Source organism: Notolepis coatsorum (assembly GCF_963971535.1).
Source record: "Notolepis coatsorum genome assembly, chromosome: 13".
Lineage (NCBI taxonomy): Eukaryota > Metazoa > Chordata > Actinopteri > Aulopiformes > Paralepididae > Notolepis > Notolepis coatsorum.
This window is the reverse complement of record NC_140177.1, coordinates 79533384-79560083: the sequence shown is the minus strand read 5'-3', so window position 1 is coordinate 79560083 and position 26700 is coordinate 79533384. Positions and strand designations below refer to the sequence as shown.

Genomic DNA, 26700 nt, shown 5'->3' with positions numbered 1-26700 from the left:
CTTAGAACTCCGGAAGAGGTGTTTTTGGCCAACAGCTAGGCTAGCTGGTACGTATCTGCTTCCATTAATTTGTGCTAAGCTAGGCTATACTGCAGATAGCCTTCTACTGAACGCACAGAGAGGAAATTGGTATCTTCTTGTTTGACTCTGGAGAAGTTCTTTTTTTTTACCTCCTACTTGCGAATATAAAAAGAAAAAGATAAGGCCCTGCCTTAGCACTAATGAGGACTTATCATCACAATATGTGGTAATGCGATGACGGCTTACCGTCTGGGAGTGGTTTACAGGACAAGGCATCATCCAGATCTCTAGCAGTAGCAGGGTCTATGGTGAAGATACATTCCTTCCTGGAAATCATCACAACACAACCATCTGTTTAAGTTATTTGATCTGTAGTGTCTGCTGACCACTAATCATCTTGCTGCTTCCCGTAGAGCTGCCGCGGTTACCGCGGTATCGCTGTTACATCACGCCCACCGCAGAGTTAAGCTGAATACCGCATCACTGCTGTTTTTTTATAATAATAATAATAATAATAATAATGGGTCGGGGGGGGTAACCGCCGGGCGCTACCACCCCTGCCCGCGACACAGAGTGAACGGTGCACAACCAGAGGGGAGACTTCGAATCCCCCCCGCCTCTCCCCGAGGGAGAGGGGAGTTGGGAACCGCGGCGGCGTGCGAGGGGCCGGAGCCACACCGCGCTCAGGTTTTATAGTTCTCGTTAAGTCGGGCTCGCCCGGTCTTCCCCGGCCGCGGCTCACCCATCCTTTCGGGGGGGATCCGGACACCGGTCGGGACAGAGCCCTGGGGACTACAGGTATTCACTCTTGGTCGACGGGAAGGGGAGAGAGGCGCACGCCTCAGCTCCTCAACAGACCCGTCCACAGTCTACCTCGAGTGAGCCTCACGTTGTACCTCACTGCAAGCGTCAATAAACAGTGTTCACTGTTCAGTAGCCTATGTTGTCTGTGTTTCACTTTCAATAACGAATGCATGCTTGCCGAATCCCAAACAATATTCATGCTGCAAAGTCATCCTCTAAAGATAGACATTTAGACTAGAGGCAGGCTATATGCTATAAAGAATAGACTACTAAAAATAAAATAAAAAATGCATTCAAACTTTTATTTAAAAAAAAACAAAAAAAAAATCGGTTACCGCGGCGGTTTCAATAGCTTCGCATATTTGTGCGGTAAGGAAAAAATCAATACCGCAGCAGCCCTAGCTTCCCGTGCAACAAACTCTGTATCCTGGTTCCAAAAAGATTTTTGGAGGGATAATTGGTAGTTCACTTATCCATCAGCAGAATATTACTGTAATACACATGGATGGTGTGATCACATTATATACAGCAGTATACTCACTAGGGATGCAACGAGCCGACTTTTTCAGTCCCGATACCGATACCTGGGTTTGGGTATCGGCCGATACCGATCCGATACCCATTGTCCAATTATTTTTTCCAAAAAAGTAAAAAAAAAAAAAAAAAAAATTGTCACGTTTCTCTATGTTCCTTATGTACAAATGGGGATGAGGGTACATTTATGCACATGTATTGGGATTGCCCACCGGTTAAGATATTCTGGGAAGAAGTGACCCAGCAATTATCAGAATTCTTATTTCTGAACATACCTGTACACCCCTCTGTATTGCTGTTGAATGATGTTTTTCAGTTTGCAGCCCCTATACAGCTAAAGAGACTAGTTTTATCCGGTCTCACAGCTGCTAAAAAGCTGATAGCATCACGATGGATTCAACCGGATAAAATGTGCCGGAAGGTATGGGTTCTTACCTATCTCGATGTGATTTATCTAGAGATATCTACAGCAAGAATTTTAGGTGTCAGTGAAACCAACATTGCAATCTGGTTAGAAGTGGTGGAGAGAATAAAGGCTAGCATATGAATTGTAGTGCCTGGTTAGAAACAAATGAAAATGGATGGATTATCCAAGTGGGGGTCCGGGGGTGGGGGGAGAGCGAGCAAGAGCATATGTATGTATTGTATTAGATAGCAAGTATTAGGTATATATCTCGTAAACTACATTTATATTAGAGGTGGGCATAGATAAAAATGTTTAACACTTTGGCTGCCATGGGTTAAATTCATTATCAACCGTAGGTTGCCGGCTCTATTTGTCTATAGAGAAAGTCCCCTTCTTTGCAGGGCTATAACTTTTTAAATTCTATTGCTACATTGCCATTATTAGGGCCCATTCAAAGTCCTATATGTATTGTTCATTGTGTAGCAACGTTAAACTTTTTCATTCACATATTCATAGTAAAGTATGGTCTAATGTATAAGTATGTTTTCATCTCTTTCTGCAGCTTTCTCCAGAACGTGATCTATAGCCCCAAATACATTATATTGATGATGCAATACAGTTTTATGGCAATCAGCGCGATATAAAAAATTCCAACTAGACGTACTTCTAGAAGTTACTACATGTCATCTGATGTTGACCGGATGGGCTAGGGGGCGTTTATAATTCCGTGGGCAGCTCTAATTTATATTGATTCAAATGGAATGTATAGTCCTGTGATTTACATTGGATGTTTACTATTAATGCTTGTGTGTCTAATTTTATGTTGAGTTTAAAAAAAATACAAAAAAAAATTTCATGTTTTTCTTTTTAACACTTTAATCGCCATGGGTTAAATTTAGGGATGCTCGATATTGGCTTTTTTACCGATACCGATATTCCGATATTGTCCAACTCTTAATTTCCGATACCGATATCAACCGATATCAACCGATACCGATATATGCAGGGTTTCCCCATCCAAAAAACTGAATAATTTCAGGTAACTAATAATTTCACTGGATATATATATATAACAAATACTGTTATTGTTTTTTTTTGTTTTTAAACCGATACCGATATTTTCCGATATCACATTTTACTGCCGATATCGGCCGATAATATCGGTCGGCCGATAATATCGGACATCCCTAGTTAAATTCATAATTTACCATCCCTCGCCAGCTCTATTTGTCTATGGAGAAGTTCCCCTTCTTTGCAGGGCTATAACTTTTTAAATTCTATTGCTAAATTGCCATTATTATGGCCCATTCAATGTCCTATATGTATTGTTCAGGGTGTAGCAACGTTAAACTTTTTCATTCACATATTCATACTAAAATATGGTCTAAAGTATAAGTATGTTTTTATCGTTTTCTGCAGCTTTCTCCAGAACTTGATTTATAGCTCCAAATGCATTATATGCATGATGAAATACAGTTTGATAGCGATCTGTGCCAGATAATAAATTTCAACTGGAGGTACTTCTAGAAGTTTCTACGTATCATCTGATGATGACCGGATGGGCGGGGGATCGTTTATAATTCCGTGGGCAGCGTTAGATGATTCATCCAGAGTGGGTCATATGTTCATCAGATCAGTTAGTATAGAAGACGTTAGAAAATAACGTTGAAACTCACCGTGGCTTCCTCGCGCCGCTGGCAGATGAGCGTGGAACAGAATTTTTTCTATTATGGGATGGAGAAATGCCCGATCCATTTCCAGGTTATATATTAATATATATGTCCAAATCATGTTGTTTTTTCGAGTTATTTGCACCGATCGATGTTCACTGTGTCAATACGGAGTCTCTCTAATGATAGCGAGTGGCCGGACCACATATGGATGAGCACTACCGGTTCAAAGGTTAATTTCCGGCTGGCGATCTGCCGATCGGCCACCAGATGGCGCTCTTGAACCGCTAGAGAGTTGAGTGGAGCTTTGCACTGTGTCTCAGGGCTCCGGAAAGGAAATATGATTTCGATGACAGATTTTTGAAATATTGACATCAAAGACGAGTTACGGCGTCTTCGGCAGAATGAGCATGGCTAGGAATGACGTGTAAACTCGTTCTCGGCGATCATAGTGTTAACACTTTGATTGCCTAAGGCTAATTTCATGATATACCATAGGTTGCCAGCTCTATTTGTCTATGGATAAGTTCCCCTTCTTTGCAGGGCTATAACTTTTTAAATTCTATTGCTAAATTGCCATTATTAGGGCCCATTCAATGTCCTATATGTATTGTTCAGGGTGTATGAACGTTAAACTTTTTCATTCACATATTCATACTAAAATATGATCTAAAGTATAAGTATGTTTTCATCTCTTTCTGCAGCTTTCTCCAGAACGTGATTTATAGCCCCAAATGCATTATATTGATGATCAAATATAGTTTGATAGCAATCGGCGCGATATAAAAAAATCCAACTGGACGGACTTCTGGAAGTTACTACGCATCATCTGATGTTGACCGGATGGGCGAGGGGGCGTTTATAATTCCGTGGGCAGCGTTATACCATTCATCTAATGTGGGTCAAATGTTCATCATAGCAGTTAGTATCGTACACATTGAAAAATAACGCTGAATCTTACCGTATCTTCCTCGCGCCGTTGGGCGATGAGCGTGGAACAGACATTTTCCTATTATGGGATATAGAAATATCCAGTCCATTTCCAGGTTGTATAATAATATATACGTCCAAATCATGTTGTTTTTTCGAGTTATTTGCAGCGATCGATGTTCACTGTGTGAAGACTGAGTCTCTCTAACATTAGCGAGTGCCCGGACCACATATGGAGTGAGTCCTGCCGGGTTAAAGGTAACATCCGTTTTTTCGATCTGCCGATCGGCCACCAGATGGCGGTCTTGAACCGCTAGAGGATTGAGAGGAGATCACACTTGTGTCTCAGGGCCCCGGAAAGGAAATATGATTCCGATCACAGATTTTTGAAATATTGATATCAAAGACGAGTTACGGCGTCTTCGGCAACTTGAGCATGGCGGGGAAGGACGCCTAAAAGAGTCTTCCGGCAGTTAAAGTGTTAATATTAAAATATATATATTTTATTTTAAGAATTGTAAAGGATCACAAGTGGGTTTTTGATTTGTTGTAAACAAAGACAAAAAATTTACTTCATTCATTCAATAAACGGTATGCCTCACTGTCACTGTGTGGAAGAGACTGGGATCATTATTTTGTGCAAGGCAACATCAGACTTGACTTAAAACATTACTTTCCTAACTTAGTGAAAATAAATGTAACAAATTAACACAGATATAAATGTACTGAATGGTTCTTATTTTATTTATATAAAAAAAAGAAATACGATATATATATATTTTTTTACCGATACCCGATCCAGCTATTTTACTGATATCGGCGGCCGATACCGATACCAATATCGGAGCATCCCTAATACTCACCTCCTCAACTACCATGACATCAAACTGATCAGCTGTCTGTGCAGCAGTTTATGCACCATCGACACCAAGACAAAATTCCTGTACATTTTAATTTGGTGAATAAAGTGTTCCAATTCTGAATAACATTGCCGTCTCCTATTTAATTAAATGGAAGGTGAACTGACCTCAGTCCTGTAGGCTACTGACTTGTATAAAGGTTATCATCACCTCAGGTCTCTCCTCTTGAGTAGCTCCTCAGGGGGGATAGTCCAGGGCAGGTTCTGCGGGAGGCAGGCCAACACATCATCAGGGAACTCGGAGAAGTCCACATCGTACTCAGTCAGGATACCCTCAGTCTCCGGCTCTATCTCCCCAGCTTGGCCCAGGGTCTTAGCCAGACGACTGGAAACACAAAGACGGATGAAAGGGAGGTTTTCAAAGCAGAGAGAGGATAAGAATAGCAACAAGAAAGCCACTGTATTCACCAACCCCCCAAGTTTAAAGTCTATTTGATTGATTGATGTTTTTTATTTTTGTGTCATACAGATGTATGTATTAGGGATGTCCCGATCCGATCACGTGATTTTCCGAAGATCGGGATCGGCAAAAAATAAATAAAAATAATAAAAATCAGATCTTTTTTTTTTACTTTTTTTTTTATTCAACAAACATGACCATGTTCACATCTTAAACTCATACTGAGGCCTTAGTTTGGGTTTTAAATTCATATCATCATTCATTTATTTATTGTCACACAAAGCAGAAGAATTTTGCCAAAACAAACCAATAGTATCCAGCTACAGAACGGCAGACCAGCCAAAATCTCAGACCCAAATTAATTTTATTTTTATTTATTTATTTTTTAATCCCAATTTCTCACATTACATGCACCCTGAATGTTGACGTTATCCAGGTGAAAAGTTAACTTCATTCAAGCGAGGCATTGCAATCCTTGACATAAATCATTTGATGTATAATTAAATCAAAGGAAATGTGTTTGGGGCCGAGAGTGTGGCTGGTCTGCCGTTCTGCAGCTGGATACTATTGGTTTGTTTTGGCAAAATTCTTCTGCTCTGACAATAAATAAATGAATGATATGCAATTTAAAACCAAAACTAAGGCCTCAGTATGAGTTTAAGACGTGAACATGGTCATGTTTGTTGAATAAAATAAAAAAAAATATTTTTGATCGGATCGGGAAAGATCGGTATCGGTAAATACTCAAAATCACATGATCGGGATCGGATCGGGAGCAAAAAAACGTGATCGGGACATCCCTAGTATGTATTGTATTGTATGCCCAGCCCATGTGGGCTTACAAGACACAAACAATAAGTATATATAGTATACTTGACAATGTGTATATAGACCAAGATGGCCACAAAAAAAGAACAAAATAAAAACATAATATAACAAGCTGTAAACAATGTATGTAAACAAAGAAACTAGGGGAATTCATATAAAATTATATAGGATATAAAGTGTTTTGTCTCAAGTGCCATGCTTTCTATAAAGAGATGTTTCATACTACACCTCTGGAAAAAGGTCACTCGACCAAAGCGCTAGGGAAATAAATCACGATAAAAGATGTGGTTGGGAACCTTCTCTCTTTATAAATTTCATATGGACATGTGCATAATGGTTATTTTGAGGGCCGACTATCCACTGTCATTAAACAGTTACGAGTAGACACGATTTCTTTTTTTTAAGTAACATGGTTCCAAGTGGTCTGCCATGATAGCCAACTGTCCAGGGTGCCGCATGCCACGCAGCATCTGCCCATTACACCTTCTAATCCTCTCACTCTCAACAAGACAATACAAATCCATCTAATGTTACCGGACGACATCCGCACAACATAGGCTACAAACAGGCTTGCAAACAGTGAGTTAACACTGCCGTTCATCATCACACAACAATGCTTGCTAATGCATAATGTTAGCCAACTACAAAACAGCATGCCTGCATGATAACTAATTTACTCACCATTAGTAGCAACATTTGTAAAACTGGCTGAAAAGAAAACCTGAAACTTTCTGAGTCGCTCCATTCCTCCTGATTCCTCTCTCTCTGTGTGCGTTGAGTGAGGTTTGTGCTAGAGTGAGAACGTCTCTCCGAGCAAGATCAAATTAATGAAACAGCTTCTCATTTAGCCTCAGCTGCTTCTTGGCAGCAACCATGAAATGGTCTAGAGCAGGGATCGGCAATAGGCGGCCCGCGGGCCAACATTGGCCCGCCAACAATAATTTCTGGCCCGTCAGATTATTTTGAGAATATGATATTTATTTGACGCACGGGAAATATTCACTCGGGACGCCAGGGTGTCTTTTATTGTGAAGCTGTATCTATCGGTAGGCAGTCATCAAAAGCATGTCTGTCACTATAGCCAATTGAAATGCTAGAAATGGTCAGGTGGACTGGGAGAACCAATGGAATAGTCCCACCGGGCCCTGTGTCTCTTTCCCTAACGCACTTTCACTTCCGCGTTCGAGATGCGACTCGCGAGTGAGTTGAAGAAAACAAAACAAACATCTTTGGATAGCAACGGGGAAATATAACGCTTCTTTTAATAAACAGGAGCCATACTTAAAATACGGGTTTATCGCAACAGGTCGGTGATTCTTGCGTGCCGAGCCGACGTCCTCTCTGCATAATATGTGGCGACAACAACAACAACAACAACATTAACAACGAGGCAAGTTGGCAGATAAAGTAGCTGCATTCAACGCCAATCTGGAATTGGAGGGCGGCGAGTGGATATGACATGTTTCAAACATTAGCAGGGATTTTGGAGGACTTAACAACAAACAAGGAGGTACAATATGGTGAGTCGTGTTTTCATGCATTCTGATCTGTTCATCACCCGCCGGCGCCGCGGTGATCTGCAACAGCTGAGAGCTGTTCATGAATGAATGGATGAGTGAGAACTTTGTTTGGCGGATTGCAGAGTGGGTGCAGTGCAGTGCGGCGCAGTGCACACGGTTGTTGGGGGGATGCAGACCAGAGAAAAACGTTTGTCTTTTTTCAATATCAGTATATTAAATTAGCCATTGTTTTTGATCCTGGCCCGCGAAGCAACGGCTTGGGGAAAATCTGGCCCGCCGCAAAACCTAATTGGCGATCCCTGGTCTAGAGTCTAGACCTCACTCATTTGCTTATTATTATCTCATGTGTTCACTTTATTTCAAATGTTTACACATTCTTCTTCTTCTTTCGGCTTTTCCTGTTAGGGGTCGCCACAGCGGATCATCCGTTTCCATCTGTTTCTGTCATCTGCGTCGTCCTCCGTCACTCCCACTGCCTGCATGTCCTCCTTCACTGTGTCCATAAACCTCCTCTTGGGCCTTCCCCTCCTCCTCTTTCCTGGCAGCTCCATCTCCAGCATCCTCCTCCCGATGTACCCCACCTCCCTCCTCCGCACATGTCCAAACCATCTCAGTCTTGCTTCTCTCACTTTCTGCCCGAACTGCTCAACATGGGCCGTTCCTCTGATGTAGACATTTTCGATTTTGTCCAACCTTGTTACTCCCAGAGAGAACCTTAACATCTTCATCTCTGCCACCTCCAGCTCCGCCACCTGCTTGTTGGTCAGCGCCACCGTTTCTAGACCATACAGCATAGCTGGTCTCACTGCCGTGCTGTAGACCTTTCCCTTTACTCTCGCTGGTACCCTTCTATCGCAGATCACTCCCGTCATCCTTCTCCACCCGCACCACCCGGCCTGTACTCTCTTCTTCACCTCCCTACCACAGTCCCCATTACTTTGGACTGTTGACCCCAAGTACTTAAACTCGTCCACTTTTGGTACCTCTACTCCTTGCATCATCACCACCCCTCAGGCTTCCTTCCCATTCACACACATATACTCGGTCTTGCTTCTGCTCACCCTCATCCCCCTTCTCTCCAGTGCATGCCTCCACTTCTCCAGGTTCTCTTCCACCTGCTCCCTGCTCTCACTACAGATCGCGATGTCATCTGCGTACATCATGGTCCACGGGGACTCCTGCCTGACCTCGTCTGTCAGCCTGTCCATCACTACTGCAAATAAGAAAGGACTGAGGGCCGACACATTCAACCTATAAAATGGATACAAAAGTATATATATAAAGCTAATTAAGCATTAACCTCTTAACACTATCAGTGCCGGCCTTGTTTTCCTTTTTACCCCCTTGAATGCCATCATCCACTTCAATGTTAGCGTTAAAAACGCATTATCTATGTTTTAAATTATGGCTATGTGTCTAATCTGCCCGTCGCTTATCAATGACTTGTTTGCAGTCAACATTGTCTAAAAGTTTTTTTTTTAAATAATCGGTTCATATCCTTTTTATAGAATTTCGAAAAGCTATTGTTCTCTGGAAAATGTCCGGAAAATTTAAAGATTCCCCCATAAACGGCATTTATTGGAATATTCTCGAATACACTAGACACGTTGTCATTTGTCGGCCTATTTATGAATAGTTTTCAAATAAACGCTAGATTATCGATAGTATATGTGTACTTATGCACGCTATAGAAGCGGGCTGAAAAATCTACTCCCTCATTTCCTCAACATCACACACACACACATACGCAGGGATTAAAGCAAGTCATATTCTTATTTTAACCTCTACTGTATTTTTTTTTAATAGCGTTAGCGTTTTAAGGGAGCCTACTTGTAGAGCGAGCCTACTGTCCTGACTGTGACTATAGACCCTACTGTTGTGTGCTGAGAGCGTGAATGCAAGTCTTGTGGCTAGCTTCTGATTGATGGCGAGCTAGCACCCCTCCCCACTTTGAACCATGAACTAAACGGCTTGTTATCATACAAACAAGGGACTAAACACGTTTCGCAATTATGCCACAAGAACAATGGACAGTCTCCTCACCACCGTTTGTATATATTTATTTACCACCCACTCACTCACCCCCCCCTAATGTACAGTCTCCTCATCATATGTATATATTTACTGTTAGGATATCTGGGTAACAGTACTGTATATTTGCATATCGTATATGTGACAAATGTAACAGTACTATTACTATATACCTGTAAGGCATGTATGTCCCTATGTCATAAATGTCATGATGTCATGTATGTTGTGTATGTCATAAATGTCACTATGAATTGAAAATGGGGGACCCTGATGATGTAAACAAGACAAATGCCTTTCTCTGGTCTACATCCCCTTAACAATTGTGTGTATTGCTACTGGATTTACAAGATCCAGAGTGAATGAATGAATGAAAACTTTATTTAATACACGAGACCCTCTTCTTGGGACCAAGTAAGGTTTTGTCGATAATCCAATGTATAGTTACAACCCCCCCCCATCCCACCCAACCACCTCCAATGTACAGTTTCTTCGTCAAATGTATATACTCTTTTTAGACTATTTTTGTATCACAAACAATAGGCTACTGTATTTGTAAATCTGGTATGTCATAAATGTATAGATGTAGCAGTATTGTCTATCTGTATGTCATGTGTGTCATATATGTTATGATGAACTGAAAATGGGGGACCCTGATGTAAACAAGACTAAAGTCTTTCTCTGGTCTGCATCCCCTTAACAATTGTGTGTATTGAGCTGTACTGTACCCATTCTGCAATCTGTTAATAACAATCAATCAATATTTAACAGATTGCAGAATGGGTACAATACAGTACAGCTCAATACACACACAATTGTTAAGGGGATGCAGACCAGAGAAAGACGTTCGTCTTGTTTACATCAGGGTCCCCCGTTTTCAATGCATAGTGACATACATGACATACAGGTATATAGTAATGTTACATTTGTGACATATATGATATGCAAATATACAGTACTGTTACCCAGAGATCTCCCGGACAAATGGGAGAAAGACGTTTATTGAGCTTAAAAACAATTGATAACGCAAATAACGTTCTGATTAACAAAGTCATTCGTTTTGTGGCATTAACGTTATCTAGATTTATCAACATTCATACATTTATCAGAAAGCGAGCGGCGCAAGCACACACACGAAACACCACCAACAACAACAACGACAACAACACACTGCTTGTCGCGTAAATAACGTTCTGATTAACAAAAGGCATTCGTTTTGTGGCATTCACGTTACCTAGATTTATCAATAGCAATAGTAATATATATGTTTCTTTAGACTAGAATAAGTCAAATGAACTTACGGTCTCGTAAAAGTTGCCGCATGTTGTTGATGAGTCAAGTTTACTCGCGAGTAGAGCTAGACGCTAGAGCAGGGGTGGCCAACCCGCGGCTCGCGAGCCGCATGCGGCTCTTTGCCCGTCAATGTGCGGCTCTTCCACCCATAAATTTTTTTTTTTTTTTTTTTTACCCTTTTTTTTTTTTTTTTTTTTTTTAACTTTTTTTTTTTTTATGTCACTCATTCCATAAGGACGTAGAATAAACATTTACAATTTTTTTTTAAATGGTCCATTTGCATGTTCTTGGTATCTGAATCTAGGGACATATATGGATCAGTGTCAGAAATAGTGTGTCTGTTACTAGGCTTGAGTAAATTGTAATGAACCAAAGGAGAATATCAATTCTATTTAAAAAAAAATTATCTTTGACTGTAAATAACACCATGCTAAAATTGACCAGACCTGAAAAATCTAAGCAAATGAATAAAGGGAAGATGATTAAACAGAAGGTTTTGTAGATACAGTACTGAATTCTGCCATCTTTTTTATAATGTAAATTTCTCCACCATTTTTCATCATATTGCAACACCGTTTTTTGCAAGACGTTCACAGAAAGGTAGAGAAACTAACTGCGTTCTGTTTTATGGCAATAACGTTCAGGTTTGTGGGAGATAATCCCAAAAAATAAGAGAAATTAAAAAGTAAATCCAGAAGTCAGATGATTGACAGGGGCTGGTGTGAGCTGGGTAGGGTAGTTTTTCGAAATTTGAAAGCCCTGAGTCTCTTCCTTCAAAAGACTACACTCACTTTTGGCTGTGCCACTTCCTCCTGTCAATATGCGCCGGTTTCCGACTCAATGCCCTGAGATTTCTATAATCTTATATTTCACTAATAACAGTTAAAATAATTGGTAAACAAACATAATGCTGAAAATATACACTTTTACTGTATATCTCGGGCTTAAGAGGTTAACCCTGTGAGGCCCAAATTAAAAAGAAATTAGCAACTTCAGAGGCCAGAGGGTGGGACATATAAACACATTTACTATCAAATAGCATTGTGAGGCTGAACAACAGGACCAATTGACTATACATGTGCTTAAAGGGGAACTATCTTATAAATGGCTTTTTTCAGTGTTTACCATTGTTTCTTAGCTATGTGGACTTATATTAATAGGATATATGTCTCTAATTCTCATATTGGCGAATTCTTCCAATTCTCCTCTCACAATATTCACCCTCACTGAACTGAGTCATCTGAAAATGTGCATATCTGTGATGTCAGAGATTTCTCAGCTGCATAATAATGTGGCAGTTGATGTGGCAGTTGGCATCAGGCCACACAGTGGTTGGAGCCCAGCCTCAAAACGGCTTAAGATCTTGAGGTAGAAAAATGCGGTTTTTAGTACTTGATTAGAAATACAAAACAATGCATTTTTTAAAAAAAAACCTAGGTGTTCCATAGACTCACAGGAATTGTGTAAAACTGCCCAAATAGTGAAAGAAATAGTAAAATAGTTCCCCTTTAACATTTTTTAAATAAACATAATTTTTTTAAATGGCTAAAAGTGATTTTGTAATTTTGCAACCGTGGGTCTCACAGGGTACTTTTAACCCTGTGAGGCCCAAATAAAAAAGACATTAGCAACTTCAGAGGCCAGAGGGTGAGACCTATAAACACATGAAGGGTGCCGTGACTGAAAAAAAAGGTTAAGAAACGCTGGTATATGGTGTGGCTCTTTGTGGTACCACAGTCATTTTTTTGTGGCTCTTAGTCTCTGACTGGTTGGCCACCCCTGCGCTAGAGAGTCTCAAAATGGGCGCTTCCCATTGGTGCTGAGCACAGCGGAGGCGGGTGAAAGGGCTGTAAACTCAGAACAATCTCGCCTTCTGGTTGGTTGCATTTGCCTGAGAATTTGCCGATTGCTCGCAAATGACTGTTTGGTGCGGCCGCGGTAGGGGAAAAAAGGATATTTGACGCCTCTGATTGGCTCAGGTTAAAATCCGTCACGACTCCGAATCAAATGACGGAATCTCCAAATCAAATGGACGGATATCCGTCCCAAGATGGAACGCTTTAATGCCTGCATACGGCACATGCTGATATCTCAGTGAATACAGCTCTGATTATCCTAAAACTGGTAACATAGACTCCTTACCTTAGATCAGATGTTCTCCAAAAAGATTATTCCAATTCCTGATCGCCATTCCAAATATCGATCGCGTTTATTGATTGATTATTGGCTGCTGTAAATATATATTCCACGCTGCTTTCCAACTCGCAATCAATTCCCTCATCATCAGATCCATTGCCAGCATAATGGAGCCAGTTGGCTCCCCCCACAGGGATCTCCCAGTATAATCGAATGGACTGCAGTTACACAGGGATAGACGATAGGGGGCGGTATTTTCCCATCTGAGCTCCTAGAGCAGGGGTCGCCAATTAGATTTGCCCACGGGCCAGATTTTCCCCAAGCCGTTGCTTCGCGGGCCAGGATCAAAAACAATGGCTAATTTAATATACTGATATTGAAAAAAGACAAACGTTTTTCTCTGGTCTGCATCCCCCCAACAACCGTGTGCACTGCGCCGCACTGCACTGCACCCACTCTGCAATCCGCCAAACAAAGTTCTCACTCATCCATTCATTCATGAACAGCTCTCAGCTGTTGCAGATCCCCTTAACAATTGTGTGTATTGCGCCGTACTGTATTGTACCCATTCTGCAATCTGTTAAATAAAGTTTTCATTCATTCATTCATGAACAGCAGATCAGCTGTTGCAGATCACCGCGGCGGGTGATGAACAGATCAGAAGACAGAATGCATGAAAACACGACTCACCATACCTTGTTTGTTGTTCAGTCCTCCAAAATCCCTGCTAATGTTTGAAACATGTCACATATCCACTCGCCGCCCTCCAATTCCAGATTGGCGTTGAATGCAGCTACTTTATCTGCCAACTTTAACACAGTTGTAATAACAACCATTTCCTCGTTGTTGTTGTTGTCGCCACATATTATGCAGAGAGGACGTCGGCTCGGCACGCAAGAATCACCGACCTGTTGCAATAAACCCGTATTTTAAGTATGGCTCCTGTTTATTAAAAGAAGCGTTATATTTCCCTGTTGCATTTCCCTATCCAAAGATGTTTGTTTTGTTTTTTAACACATTTGTTACTCGCTCCATCTCGAACGCGGAAGTGAAAGTTCGTTAGGGACTATTCCATTGGTTCTCCCAGTCCACGTGACCATTTCTAGCATTTCAATTGGCTATAGTGCTATTGATGACTACCGGTAGATAGATACAGCTTCACAATAAAAGACACCCTGGCGTCCCGAGTGAATATTTCCTGCGCGTAAAATAAATATCATATTCTCAAAATAACCTGACGGGCCAGAAATTATTGCTGGCGGGCCAATGTCGGCCCGCGGGCCGCCTATTGCCGATCCCTGTCCTAGAGGGTCTGCTGTACCAACGGGAGACTGTTGATGAAATATGAATTCAGATCGCTAATCAAAAAATCAAACGACAATACACGTCGTCTGCACTCAACGGGGGGCATGATAAGACGACAATACACGTCGTCGGCATTCAAAGTGTTAACATGCACCCAGAAACGCGTAATTTTTTTTACTTGAACTTGAGGACTGCATACTTTTTTTAAAAGCGTATCTTTATACTTTTTTTTATTTTTTCTGTTTTCTCCCCGTCCCAATTTAGTCGTTGTGCCAATCCCCCCCCCCCCCCCCCCTCCCCTACCTGGTTGTTGTGCGCATGTTCTCCTACTGGTCGGTACAAGGGAACCCTGAAGTCATCCGCACGCTTCCTCCGACACACAGCCAGTGACTCTTTTTTCACCTGGCAACGAGGACTCTCATTGGTGACGTGTAACGCGTGGGAGGTCACGCTGCCTTCATCAAGTCCTGCTCCCGCTGAGCAAGCCCCCAGACCTGACCTGTCCACAACGCCAGATTCCCACCCATGACTTGCCCTCCCCTAACCCAACCAAACGGGTTAGTATAGCGATCAGCCCAAGCCCCAAGCAATGCTGACTCCGTGAAAGATAACATTCTGAAGTTACTAATGCAAAAAAGGAAAATCACTTTTAGTGCTAATGAAATAGAGTAACATAGGGCTGAACTTGAGTTGAACTTATGTACTCACATCTTTCTGTAGCAAAAAATATATAAAAAAAAAATAATAATAATAGGTATAAGCTGGAGAACACATTTCCTCATCCACTGCGATTCATTCACACTTTTTTTTCACTTCTGGTTGTCGCTAGTCACCTTTCACCTAGATTCCTTATTCGCACACCCCCACGTGGGGTATCATTGGCTACAACCCTGACCAATAATTTTCACAATAGGCAATGAGGATTGACAGTTCTAGAGCGTAGGGATGGGCGTGAGTAACTATGAGAAAAATCAAAGAACAAAAAATCGAAATTATAAATTGTTATGAAATTGTTTTATTATAAGCGGTCAGGTGGTGTAGCGGAGATTGCGCTCATCACCAATGCAAGAGGCTGTGGTCTCGACTCCCGGAGTCAGCATTGCCTTGGCTTGGACTGATCGTCATACTAACTCGTTTGGCTGAGTTAGGGGGAGGGAAGTCATGGGTGGGAATCTGGCGTTGTGGACAGCGGCCTACAGGTCAGGTCTGGGCGCTTGCTCAGCGGAGGCAGGACTTGATGAAGGCAGCGTGACCTCCCATGCGTTACGCTTCACCAATGAGAGTCCTCGCTGCCAGGTGAAAAGAGTCACTGGCTGTCGCCGCGCGTGTTGGAGGAAGCGTGCGGATGACTTCAGGGTTCCCTTGTACCGACCAGTAGAAGAACATGCGCATAACAACCAGGCAGGGGAGGGGGGGGGGGGGGAAATTGGCACAACGACTAAATTGGGACGGGGAGAAAAACAAAGAAAAATCGGTGAAAGAGGATACAATTTTTTTTATAAAAATTTTATATTATTATAAAAAAAAATTGGTACATATTTTTTCACATGTATGTGTACGATTATAACTGTTTGTTGGTTTCCTTAAACATATATACATGAATGAACAAAAATAAGTAAAAAATAAATAAAATACACGATCACTCGAGTATAGCATGCGATCAATCGATCTGGATTTTTCTTTAAAATGCCCATCCCTACTAGAGCGTCGGGAGTCCGGGGTGGTAATCTGACGCTTGTGCGTAAAAAGTTGCACGCCCGACATATCGTCATGTAACTCGAGAACCGAGGCACGGATTTGCTCGGGTGAGATGGCATTCGAACGGCAACAAATAGGGCTCTAATTCTATATATAATATGTTCAGCGAGAAATGCAGCCCCCAGCCGCTAGACTTTAATCTGTTCCGCCGGCGGGCACGACAACCCGAGCCAGGGCCGTTGCATGTTAACATTTTGGATGCCAACGACGCTATAAGTCGTTAGTTCATGCCGCAAGTTGAGTGCCGCCAACGACATATAGCGTTTGTTTGTCGTATTTTTTTTATTGGCGATTTGAATTCATATTTCATCAATCGAGCCTCACGCTAGTGTTGCAGAGTCTCTGAGCTCAATTGGGAAGATACCGCCCCCTATCGTCTCTCCCCGTGTAACTGCACCCCATTAGTTTAGACTGATGAAGGGGGGGGGGGCCAGTTTCCTGAGACCCAAGTTGATCGCCGGCCCGGAAAACGCGTGGCAGGGTTTCCGTTAGAATTTTTTTTTGCAGGTCTGAGTGTCCGGTAGATTTCAATCTACCGGACAAATGGGATAAATTCCGGTCAGAGTTTATTGAGCTTAAAAACAATTGATAGGTCTATATAAAGAATGACATCATCAAGGCATTTATAATATTTTAACTTAAAACTAGACTACTTTTGCGTATATACAGTCATTAATATATTCCAAATAAAATAAGTCCCTCGAGACTGCGTGCTGCTGCCGACTTGAGGTGTCGGTGGGCAGTCTGCCCGACCTTAATAAACAGCAGTCTGTTATAATCACATTTTTATGAGCTAACGAATTCCGTTATATTGGACATTTGTATTAATTATATCAAGCAAAGAACTGAGAAATTTGGCAGAGAGACGGCAACATTATCGTGGGTTTGCGCCGTGATGTATATCTCCACCTCCCAACGACTTGGTGCTGCTGCTCATAATGTCCGGTGAAAATAATTCCCTCTAAGCACAATTTGATTATTTGAATTGTATTAAAATAGGCTAAAATTAAATAGCCTATGCGATGAACGAAACAATCATTACATTTGTCGTTGCTTCACCAAGCAGCCGGTCAATGACATCCTGTGTCAGCGAGCTGGCAGCTGATATATCAGCGCGAGCCGGCCGCAGTTAGTTTGCAAGAAGCATCCAGCTGCAGACCCGCAGAGCAGCTTTCCAGGTCTGGGGACCGCACTGTGCCAGCAAAGCTGGTGGGTTCTGTGGGTCTGCAGCTGCATGCCTTCCGCAAATCCAGCAGCAAGCTCTCACTGACACAGCGTCGTCATTACCAGACCGGCTGCTTTGCGAAGCAACGACAACAAACGCAATGATTGTTTCGTTCATCGGGGCCACCCAACTCCAGCCCATCCAAATACAATTCAAATAATCAAACTGTGCCCAGAGGGAACTATTTTCACCGGACACTATGACCGGAGAGATTAAATTTGTCGGACTTCAACAGATTTTGCCAGTCAAATACCGGTAATTACCGGCTAACGGAAACGCTGACGCGTGGAATATATATTTACAGTACCCAACGCTGAATCAATAAACGTGATCGATATTTGGAATGGCGATCAGGAATTGGAATAATCTTTTTGGATAACATCTGATCTGAGGTAAGGAATCTATTTTACCAGTCTTGGGGTAATCAGAGCTTTTTTCACAGCTATATCAACGTGTCCCATATGCGTGTGTGCGCGCTGATCAGGAAATGAGAGAATCGATATTTCAGCCCGCTTCTATAGCGTGCATAAGTACACATATACTATTGATAATCTAGCGTTTATTTGAAAACGATTCATAAATAGGCCGAAAAATGACAAACGTTTGTGTATGCCAGAATATTCCAGTAAATGCCGTTTATCACAGAATCTATATATTTTCCTGAAAAACTAGGGCTTTTCAAAATGCTATAAAACGCTATAAAAAATATAAAAAGATCCACCGCACAGAGAAACAAAGCCGACGGAGGTATGGCATTTCCAGATTTGTTCCACTATTTTAAGGCGTACACTTTAAGACCACTGACAACCTGGTTTGATCCCCAAGCATCAGTATCCTGGAGAAATGTAGAAGTAAATATAGTAGCACCACATAGACTGCAGGACATAGTATACACCAAATTATCAATTAAGCAATGTGAACTGAAATTTGGCCCCATTATTACTCATGCGATCCGGATATGGCGTGAAACACAAAAAATATTCTAAACAGAATGGGTCTTAAACAAGACTCCAAATGCTCCTTATGTACAAATGGGGACGAGGGGACATTTATGCACATGTACTGGGACTGCCCACCAGTTAAAATATTCTGGGAAGAAGTGACCCAGCAATTATCAAATCTCTTAACTCTGAATATACCTGTACACCCCTCTGTATTACTACTGAATGATGTTTTTGAGTGTGCAGTACCTATACAGCTAAAGAGATTGGTTTTGTCTGGTATCACAGCGGCTAAAAAGCTGATGGCATCACGATGGTTCCAACCGGAAAAAATGTGCCAGAAGGTCTGGATTCTTACATATCTCGAAGTGATTTATCTAGAAATATCTACAGCAAGAATTTTGGGTCTCAATGAATCCAAAATGACAATGTGGTTAGAAGTGGTGGAGAGAATAAAAGCTAGCATATAATGGTAGTGCCTGGTTAGGAGCGAACGATAATGGATGGATTATCCAATGGGGGGTCCGGGGGGGGGGAGCGAGCGAGAGCATAATATGTGTGTAGGGTATTAGATAGCAGGTATTAGGGGTATATCTTGTATAAGACATTTATCTAAATGGTGATTTCATTGGATGTGCACTGTTAGTTAATGCTTGTATATCTAATTTTATGGTGTCATGTTTGTTTATGCGTTTGTTTAAAAAATAATAAAAAAAATTAAATACAAAAAAAACGGAAATGAACCGATTAAAAAACAATCCGTTTTGACAATGTTGACTGCAAACAAGTCATTGATAAACGACGGGCAGATTAGACACAGCCATTGTTGTGAAGGGCCAGATTAAACTGAATATATATATGTATCGTTTGATATATCTTGTATATTATTTGTATATATACACGGAATATCCCTTTACCTGCGTACAAACCAGAGTAATATTCGCTCTCCTATTGGACAGCGGCCCCAGGCGCCAACGACCAAGCCCCCAACGGCAAGTTCAAAGGCAACTCCGGGCATGTCAGTACATGCCCAGAGTCTGCGTAGTAATACGAGACAAGAACTGAGGTTGGGACTAGATATTCACTTAGGTATAAATACGGCGCAGGTGTAAACAGCAGCAATTCGTTCATTACTAGTAAAGCCTTCACCACGAGTCAACGTGCAGTGAAGTGAGCAACCTTGCGTCTAAATAGAGCGTTTAGAACATGTGCGAATAGAATAGTAAAAGTGTCAGAGTTTAGTGAAGTAACGTCAAGTTCGACCTAGTTTAATGTGAAGTATAGTGCACAGGAGAATCGGCGTCGGCGATTGCAGAACCATTTCTGGTTGGATTATATTGCTTTGGGACTGTGACTACCGGAGAAGAGCACCGTTGATTCCACTGTCATTTGGAATTTAACCTCGTGAGGATCACCACTCGGGCCCGCCTCGTGGAAGGGGCTGGCTAGCTGTCGTCAATGCTGTCGAGCATCTTGGATTACAACTATTGCTTTTGTCTGCTGATCAAGGGAGTACAAGCACCGGCTCCTGTATCTGGAGCCTCTTTATTCCTCGTTGACTCAGACTGGGTACCCGAACATTCCTCTACCCCTCCCGGCCTTACACCCCGGAGGGAACTCAGTGTCTCCAGTTGGTACCGGTGTGGCCCATATAATTGCTATACCACAGGTGGCGTCAGCTTAGACCCATCATAGTATTCCTACTATTCTCATTGACTTATGCTCTTGACTGACTTTACGTATATTCTTCGCCATACAAGCGCGAGCCTAATTCTCAATCTGTAACCTAACGTTGCTTAATAATAATAAATAACCCTCCAATATAATTTATGTGTCAATGCCGTGTTCTTGTGTGGGTGTTCACCATCAATATTTGATGTACTGTTTGGCCAGTAATTAAAGTACATAACTAGTAGTGGTTTAATATATCACAATCTTTAATACAGTCAGGGTTTTGTAACCCCTCAGTTACAATTGGTCCTTCGAGCCGGAGGGTATCAGTGTAATATTTAATATAATATTAATATTAACCATGGCCAGCGGTGAACACTCCCCAAGCGGCTCTCCCAAGCTAGAACGCCCGCAGCGCAAACGTCAGCCACCTCCCTATCTGGAGGAATTCGCTTTCGTTCTACCCCCTAGCTTATCTAAACAGACGTTAAATACGGATAAAGCGGATAGTCAAAGCATGTCCAATCCTATCGACTTGGCGACCCTGCCAGTAGAGACCCCAGTGGGTTCAGACCAAACTGACTCAGCTCACGGGGGGACCAGGTGGGACATGACATGACTATACCTCCAGACAGCGTCACCGGGATAGACCCCGGAGCGCTCCAGGATAAAGAAAGCGCTCCAGGGATAGAACCCGACACACAACCAAGAGAAGAGAACCAAAGACGCTTAGTGAGCGCGAACACTCCGCCACGGAAAGAGAGCGCCTCCACGCGCAACAATTAAGCGAGCGCGAACACTCTGCAGCGGAACGAGAGCGCCTTCACGCGCAACTCCAAGCGCAAGCCCTTAGTGAGCGCGAACACTCTGCAACCGAACGAGAGCGCTTCAAGGCGCAGCAAAGGAGTGAGGACGACCGCATAAGACTGGAGGAGAGGCGCCTTCAGACGGAAGAGAACATCGAACGAGACCGCGCCAATGCACAGCGCAACGCCGCCAATGCCCAGCGAGAAGCAGAGCGCGACCGGCTGCAGGCGCAGATGATAGAACAATTGATTGCCAGGGCGACACCCCCTCTCTCCGCACGGAGCTCCCGGAGATCATCACGACAAGGGTCTAGGGCAGGGGTGGCTCTTTGCCCGTCAATGTGCGGCTCTTCCATCCATAAAAAAAAAAATAATAATAAAAAAAAAAAAAAAAAAAAAAAAAAAAATGTATGTCACTCATTCCATAAGGACGTAGAATAAACATGTACACATTTTTTTTTAAATGGGCTATTTGCATGTTCTTGGTATCTGAATCTAGGGACATATATGGATCAGTGTCAGAAATAGTGTGTCTGTTACTAGGCTTGAGTAAATTGTAATGAACCAAAGGAGAATATCAATTCTATTTAAAAAAAAAATTATCTTTGACTGTAAATAACACCATGCTAAAATTGACCAGACCTGAAAAATCTAAGCAAATGAATAAAGGGAAGATGATTAAACAGAAGGTTTTGTAGATACAGTACTGAATTCTGCCATCTTTTTTATAATGTAAATTTCTCCACCATTTTTCATCATATTGCAACACCGTTTTTTGCAAGACGTTCACAGAAAGGTAGAGAAACTAACTGCGTTCTGTTTTATGGCAATAACGTTCAGGTTTGTGGGAGATAATCCCAAAAAATAAGAGAAATTAAAAAGTAAATTCAGAAGTCAGATGATTGACAGGGGCTGGTGTGAGCTGGGTAGGGTAGTTTTTCGAAATTTGAAAGCCCTGAGTCTCTTCCTTCAAAAGACTACACTCACTTTTGGCTGTGCCACTTCCTCCTGTCAATATGCGCCGGTTTCCGACTCAATGCCCTGAGATTTCTATAATCTTATATTTCACTAATAACAGTTAAAATAATTGGTAAACAAACATAATGCTGAAAATATACACTTTTATTGTATATCTCGGGCTTAAGAGGTTAACCCTGTGAGGCCCAAATTAAAAAGAAATTAGCAACTTCAGAGGCCAGAGGGTGGGACATATAAACACATTTACTATCAAATAGCATTGTGAGGCTGAACAACAGGACCAATTGACTATACATGTGCTTAAAGGGGAACTATCTTATAAATGGCTTTTTTCAGTGTTTACCATTGTTTCTTAGCTATGTGGACTTATATTAATAGGATATATGTCTCTAATTCTCATATTGGCGAATTCTTCCAATTCTCCTCTCACAATATTCACCCTCACTGAACTGAGTCATCTGAAAATGTGCATATCTGTGATGTCAGAGATTTCTCAGCTGCATAATAATGTGGCAGTTGATGTGGCAGTTGGCACCAGGCCACACAGTGGTTGGAGCCCAGCCTCAAAACGGCTTAAGATCTTGAGGTAGAAAAATGCGGTTTTTAGTACTTGATTAGAAATACAAAACAATGAATTTTTTTTGAAAAAAACCTAGGTGTTCCATAGACTCACAGGAATTGTGTAAAAGTGCCCAAATAGTGAAAGAAATAGTAAAATAGTTCCCCTTTAAATTTTTTTAAATAAACATTATTTTTTTAAATGGCTAAAAGTGATTTTGTAATTTTGCAACCGTGGGTCTCACAGGGTACTTTTAACCCTGTGAGGCCCAAATAAAAAAGACATTAGCAACTTCAGAGGCCAGAGGGTGAGACCTATAAACACATGAAGGGTGCCGTGACTGAAAAGAAAGGTTGAGAAACGCTGGTATATGGTGTGGCTCTTTGTGGTACCACAGTCATTTTTTTGTGGCTCTTAGTCTCTGACTGGTTGGCCACCCCTGGTCTAGGGCACCTTCCCCTACCCGACAAAGCGACCCGGGACCCGGCCAACAGGAGGACCCTGTCTACGTCTCCGACCCCCCTCCCCGACCGGTCCATACGAGACCCAGCCACCGGGAAGAACCGGCCTACGTCGCCGAGAGACTGACGAGAAGACTCCAGGACCTAGAAGAGGAAGAGGAAGAGGAGGAATGTCAAGCCCACCAGCAGCAACATACTCTAGACCAGGAGGCCCAGTACAGCCCCGACGTCAGCCCCGAGTCACTGCACTACAAACCCCCGACCCAACTCACGGGTGAGTTTGACATACAGTCAGCACCGAGGAACAGCACCTGGGTACCCGGCCTCTGGTACCCACCAAGTACCAACCCACGACAACACGTACGGGGAGACTCGCCCAGGAGGCCTCTTCCCCTACGCTCACCAATGTGCCAGCCATCCATGGCATCGTACCTTGGCACACCGACGTTCCCCGACTTTACGCGCGAGGACAGAGCACAGTACACGGAATTACGCATGTGCTTGGAGACTATGATGTCCGACGTCCCCGACGAGTCGTACAAATATGCCATCCTCCTCAAGCATCTCAAGGTGCCCAGAGCGCATAACATAGCGCTGGCATATTCCAACTCAAGTACCCCATACTCCGCGGCTCTAGTGGCCCTCGACCAGCGTTATGGACGCATATGGGACTACGTGATACAAGAAATAAGAGATATCGACCGCCTCCCCCCAGCCAAAGACAATAGAGCACTGGATGACCTCTCTATCAAGGTACAATCCCTCGTGGGGATGCTGGGGTCCCAAAAGGAGAAGGGGAGACATGAACTATATGCAAACTCTAATGTGGAGCGAATACTGGAGAAGCTCCCTCCAGCCCGCCAAGAGCGTTTTCGGCGGCAGAGAGACCACCGCGACCCCAACGGCCCAGAAGCATCCCTCCTAGACCTAGCTGATTTCCTCGCCAGGGAGGTCAGCAGTCTACGACTGGACACATTCGTGTGGAGTGACTCTAGCCCTAGAGATGGACCACGGAGGTCCAACGATCACCGCCGGTCAGTGACCGTTATGCACCAGGCCGAGTCAGTGCCGCAGCACAAGAACCACAGCACCCCCCCGACCAAGGGGGAGTGGAAGATTGTATGCCAGTACTGTGAAAAGGAACATTGGCTGTCTCAATGTGACACTTTCAAGGAGCTGACCGCTGACGAGGTGAGTCAGTGGATCAAAGCCAACCGCCGCTGCTTCCGCTGCGCGCGCAGCCATATGGCAGCTGAGTGCCGCCTAAAGAAGAGATGCAGCAAGTGCGACGGCGCCCACCTGGAGGTCCTGCACGACAGCAACAAGCGTCCGCCAGGACAACCAAGTAGGCCCGTCACGGTGATGTATCAGGCCGAGGCGGTGTCACCACAGACCAGTCCTGAAACCACCCCCTGGTGTCCCGACTGTCGCAGCAGACACGGGGACCGACAGTGCCACCCGTACTACCCCGAGTCGGCGCCACCACCGTCGAGTCACAACTCCCCCGCCAGAGAGGAATGGGAGATCGTCTGTACCTACTGCGACGGCGGACACTGGCTGGCACAGTGCGACGAATACAAGACACTGAACCCCGTCCAAGTTGATCAGTGGCGTGAGGCGGACCAGGCGGGCGCCGCTCACCGTGCATCACTGTGCGGGGCCCACCAGCGAAGATTAGCCAAACAAGGCAACCGACCAACAGGAGTGCTCCACATAGACCCCAAGCATAGCGGGACCCCCCCCGAGTGCTCATCAAAGTGGTCAGAGTGCTCTCGAGTTACGAGGACAAGGTCCTGGACACTTACGCCGTCCTAGACGATGGGTCTGAAAAGACTCTCCTCCTCGCTTCCGCCGCAGCCCAGTTGGGCCTGCGGGGTGCCAAAGAAACAATGACAATCCGTACCATTAGAAGAGACCGGAAGACCATAAAGGGTGAAAATGTCTCCTTCACGATAGCAGCGGTCGAGCAGCCCGAGAAGCAGTATAGCATCACTAACGTCTTCACCAGCCACGACATAGGCCTGTCACAGTACACCTACCCCATCCCACAGCTGATGGCGAAGTACGTGCACCTACGTCAACTACCTATAACGCTCATCGACGGCGCCACACCGACCCTGCTCATAGGCTCCGACCACGCGGACCTCATTCTCCCAATTGAGGCGGCCCACATCGGACCAAAAGGATGCCCAGTCGCGGTTCAGACCCGACTGGGGTGGACGCTCCAGGGCCCCCTCTACGGACTTGACAGTCAACCCACGTTTACACGCTGCCTGCACACAAAGGTGAGCGACACCGGCCACTCTCTCGTACAGCCCGTTGAGAGGCTATTGACATTAGACGAGAGGCCTGTGAGAGAACCGTGGGCCCAAGAAGAGGGAGTTCCGAACTCCACCCCCCTCAGCTGCGCTCCAAGCGACGTAGCTGACCTCGAACCCAGCACCCCAAACGACTTCTTGATGGGGCGGCCGGAACCGGCCCCTCCTCAGACGGGGTACAGACCGAACAAGAGGAACAGACGGAGGATGTGGAGACACAGCCAAGCACAGATCAACCAGTCTCAGGCCCGCTTCCTCCTAAGCTCCCTACCATCCCTTCCAGCCCGTCAGAAGCGGGTCAAGGACAGGGACAACTTAAAAGTGGACACAGTCGTTATGATCATAGACCAGTCACTACCCCGAGCTGCGTGGCCGGCCGGCCGCGTAAGCAAAGTGATCACTGGTGCCGACGGAAAGGTCAGAGCGGCAGAAGTTATTGTCCAGGGGCGGACCTACACCCGACCCGTGGCGAGGCTGATAGAGTTGCCGAGGCTCCCTGACTCCCCTGATGACGATCATGACCCACTGACTTTGTAGATTGCCCTACTCCTCACAACAGACATTGAGCAGTTGACTAGACTATTAATCTGTCTTCCTTTTAACTAATTAGGTGCGGACTAATTAGGAGGCGGCTGTTGTGAAGGGCCAGATTAAACTGAATATATATATGTATCGTTTGATATATCTTGTATATTATTTGTATATATACACGGAATATCCCTTTACCTGCGTACAAACCAGAGTAATATTCGCTCTCCTATTGGACAGCGGCCCCAGGCGCCAACGACCAAGCCCCCAACGGCAAGTTCAAAGGCAACTCCGGGCATGTCAGTACATGCCCAGAGTCTGCGTAGTAATACGAGACAAGAACTGAGGTTGGGACTAGATATTCACTTAGGTATAAATACGGCGCAGGTGTAAACAGCAGCAATTCGTTCATTACTAGTAAAGCCTTCACCACGAGTCAACGTGCAGTGAAGTGAGCAACCTTGCGTCTAAATAGAGCGTTTAGAACATGTGCGAATAGAATAGTAAAAGTGTCAGAGTTTAGTGAAGTAACGTCAAGTTCGACCTAGTTTAATGTGAAGTATAGTGCACAGGAGAATCGGCGTCGGCGATTGCAGAACCATTTCTGGTTGGATTATATTGCTTTGGGACCGTGACTACCGGAGAAGAGCACCGTTGATTC

At 43.8% G+C, this 26700-nt stretch overlaps 1 protein-coding gene across 3 annotated transcripts in view; it reads right to left on the bottom strand.

Moving 5' to 3' along the window:
• dis3l2 (DIS3 like 3'-5' exoribonuclease 2) overlaps positions 1-26700 on the bottom strand; it is a 63587-nt gene that overhangs the window by 24497 nt on the left and 12390 nt on the right. For all 3 annotated transcript variants that reach the window (XM_084328087.1, XM_084328089.1, XM_084328088.1), the window contains exons 9-10: positions 5436-5609; positions 268-347 (exon numbers count right to left, since the gene is read on the bottom strand). In XM_084328087.1, coding sequence (XP_084184213.1) covers positions 268-347; positions 5436-5609 — 254 coding nt within the window. The remainder of the gene's footprint in view (positions 1-267; positions 348-5435; positions 5610-26700) is intronic.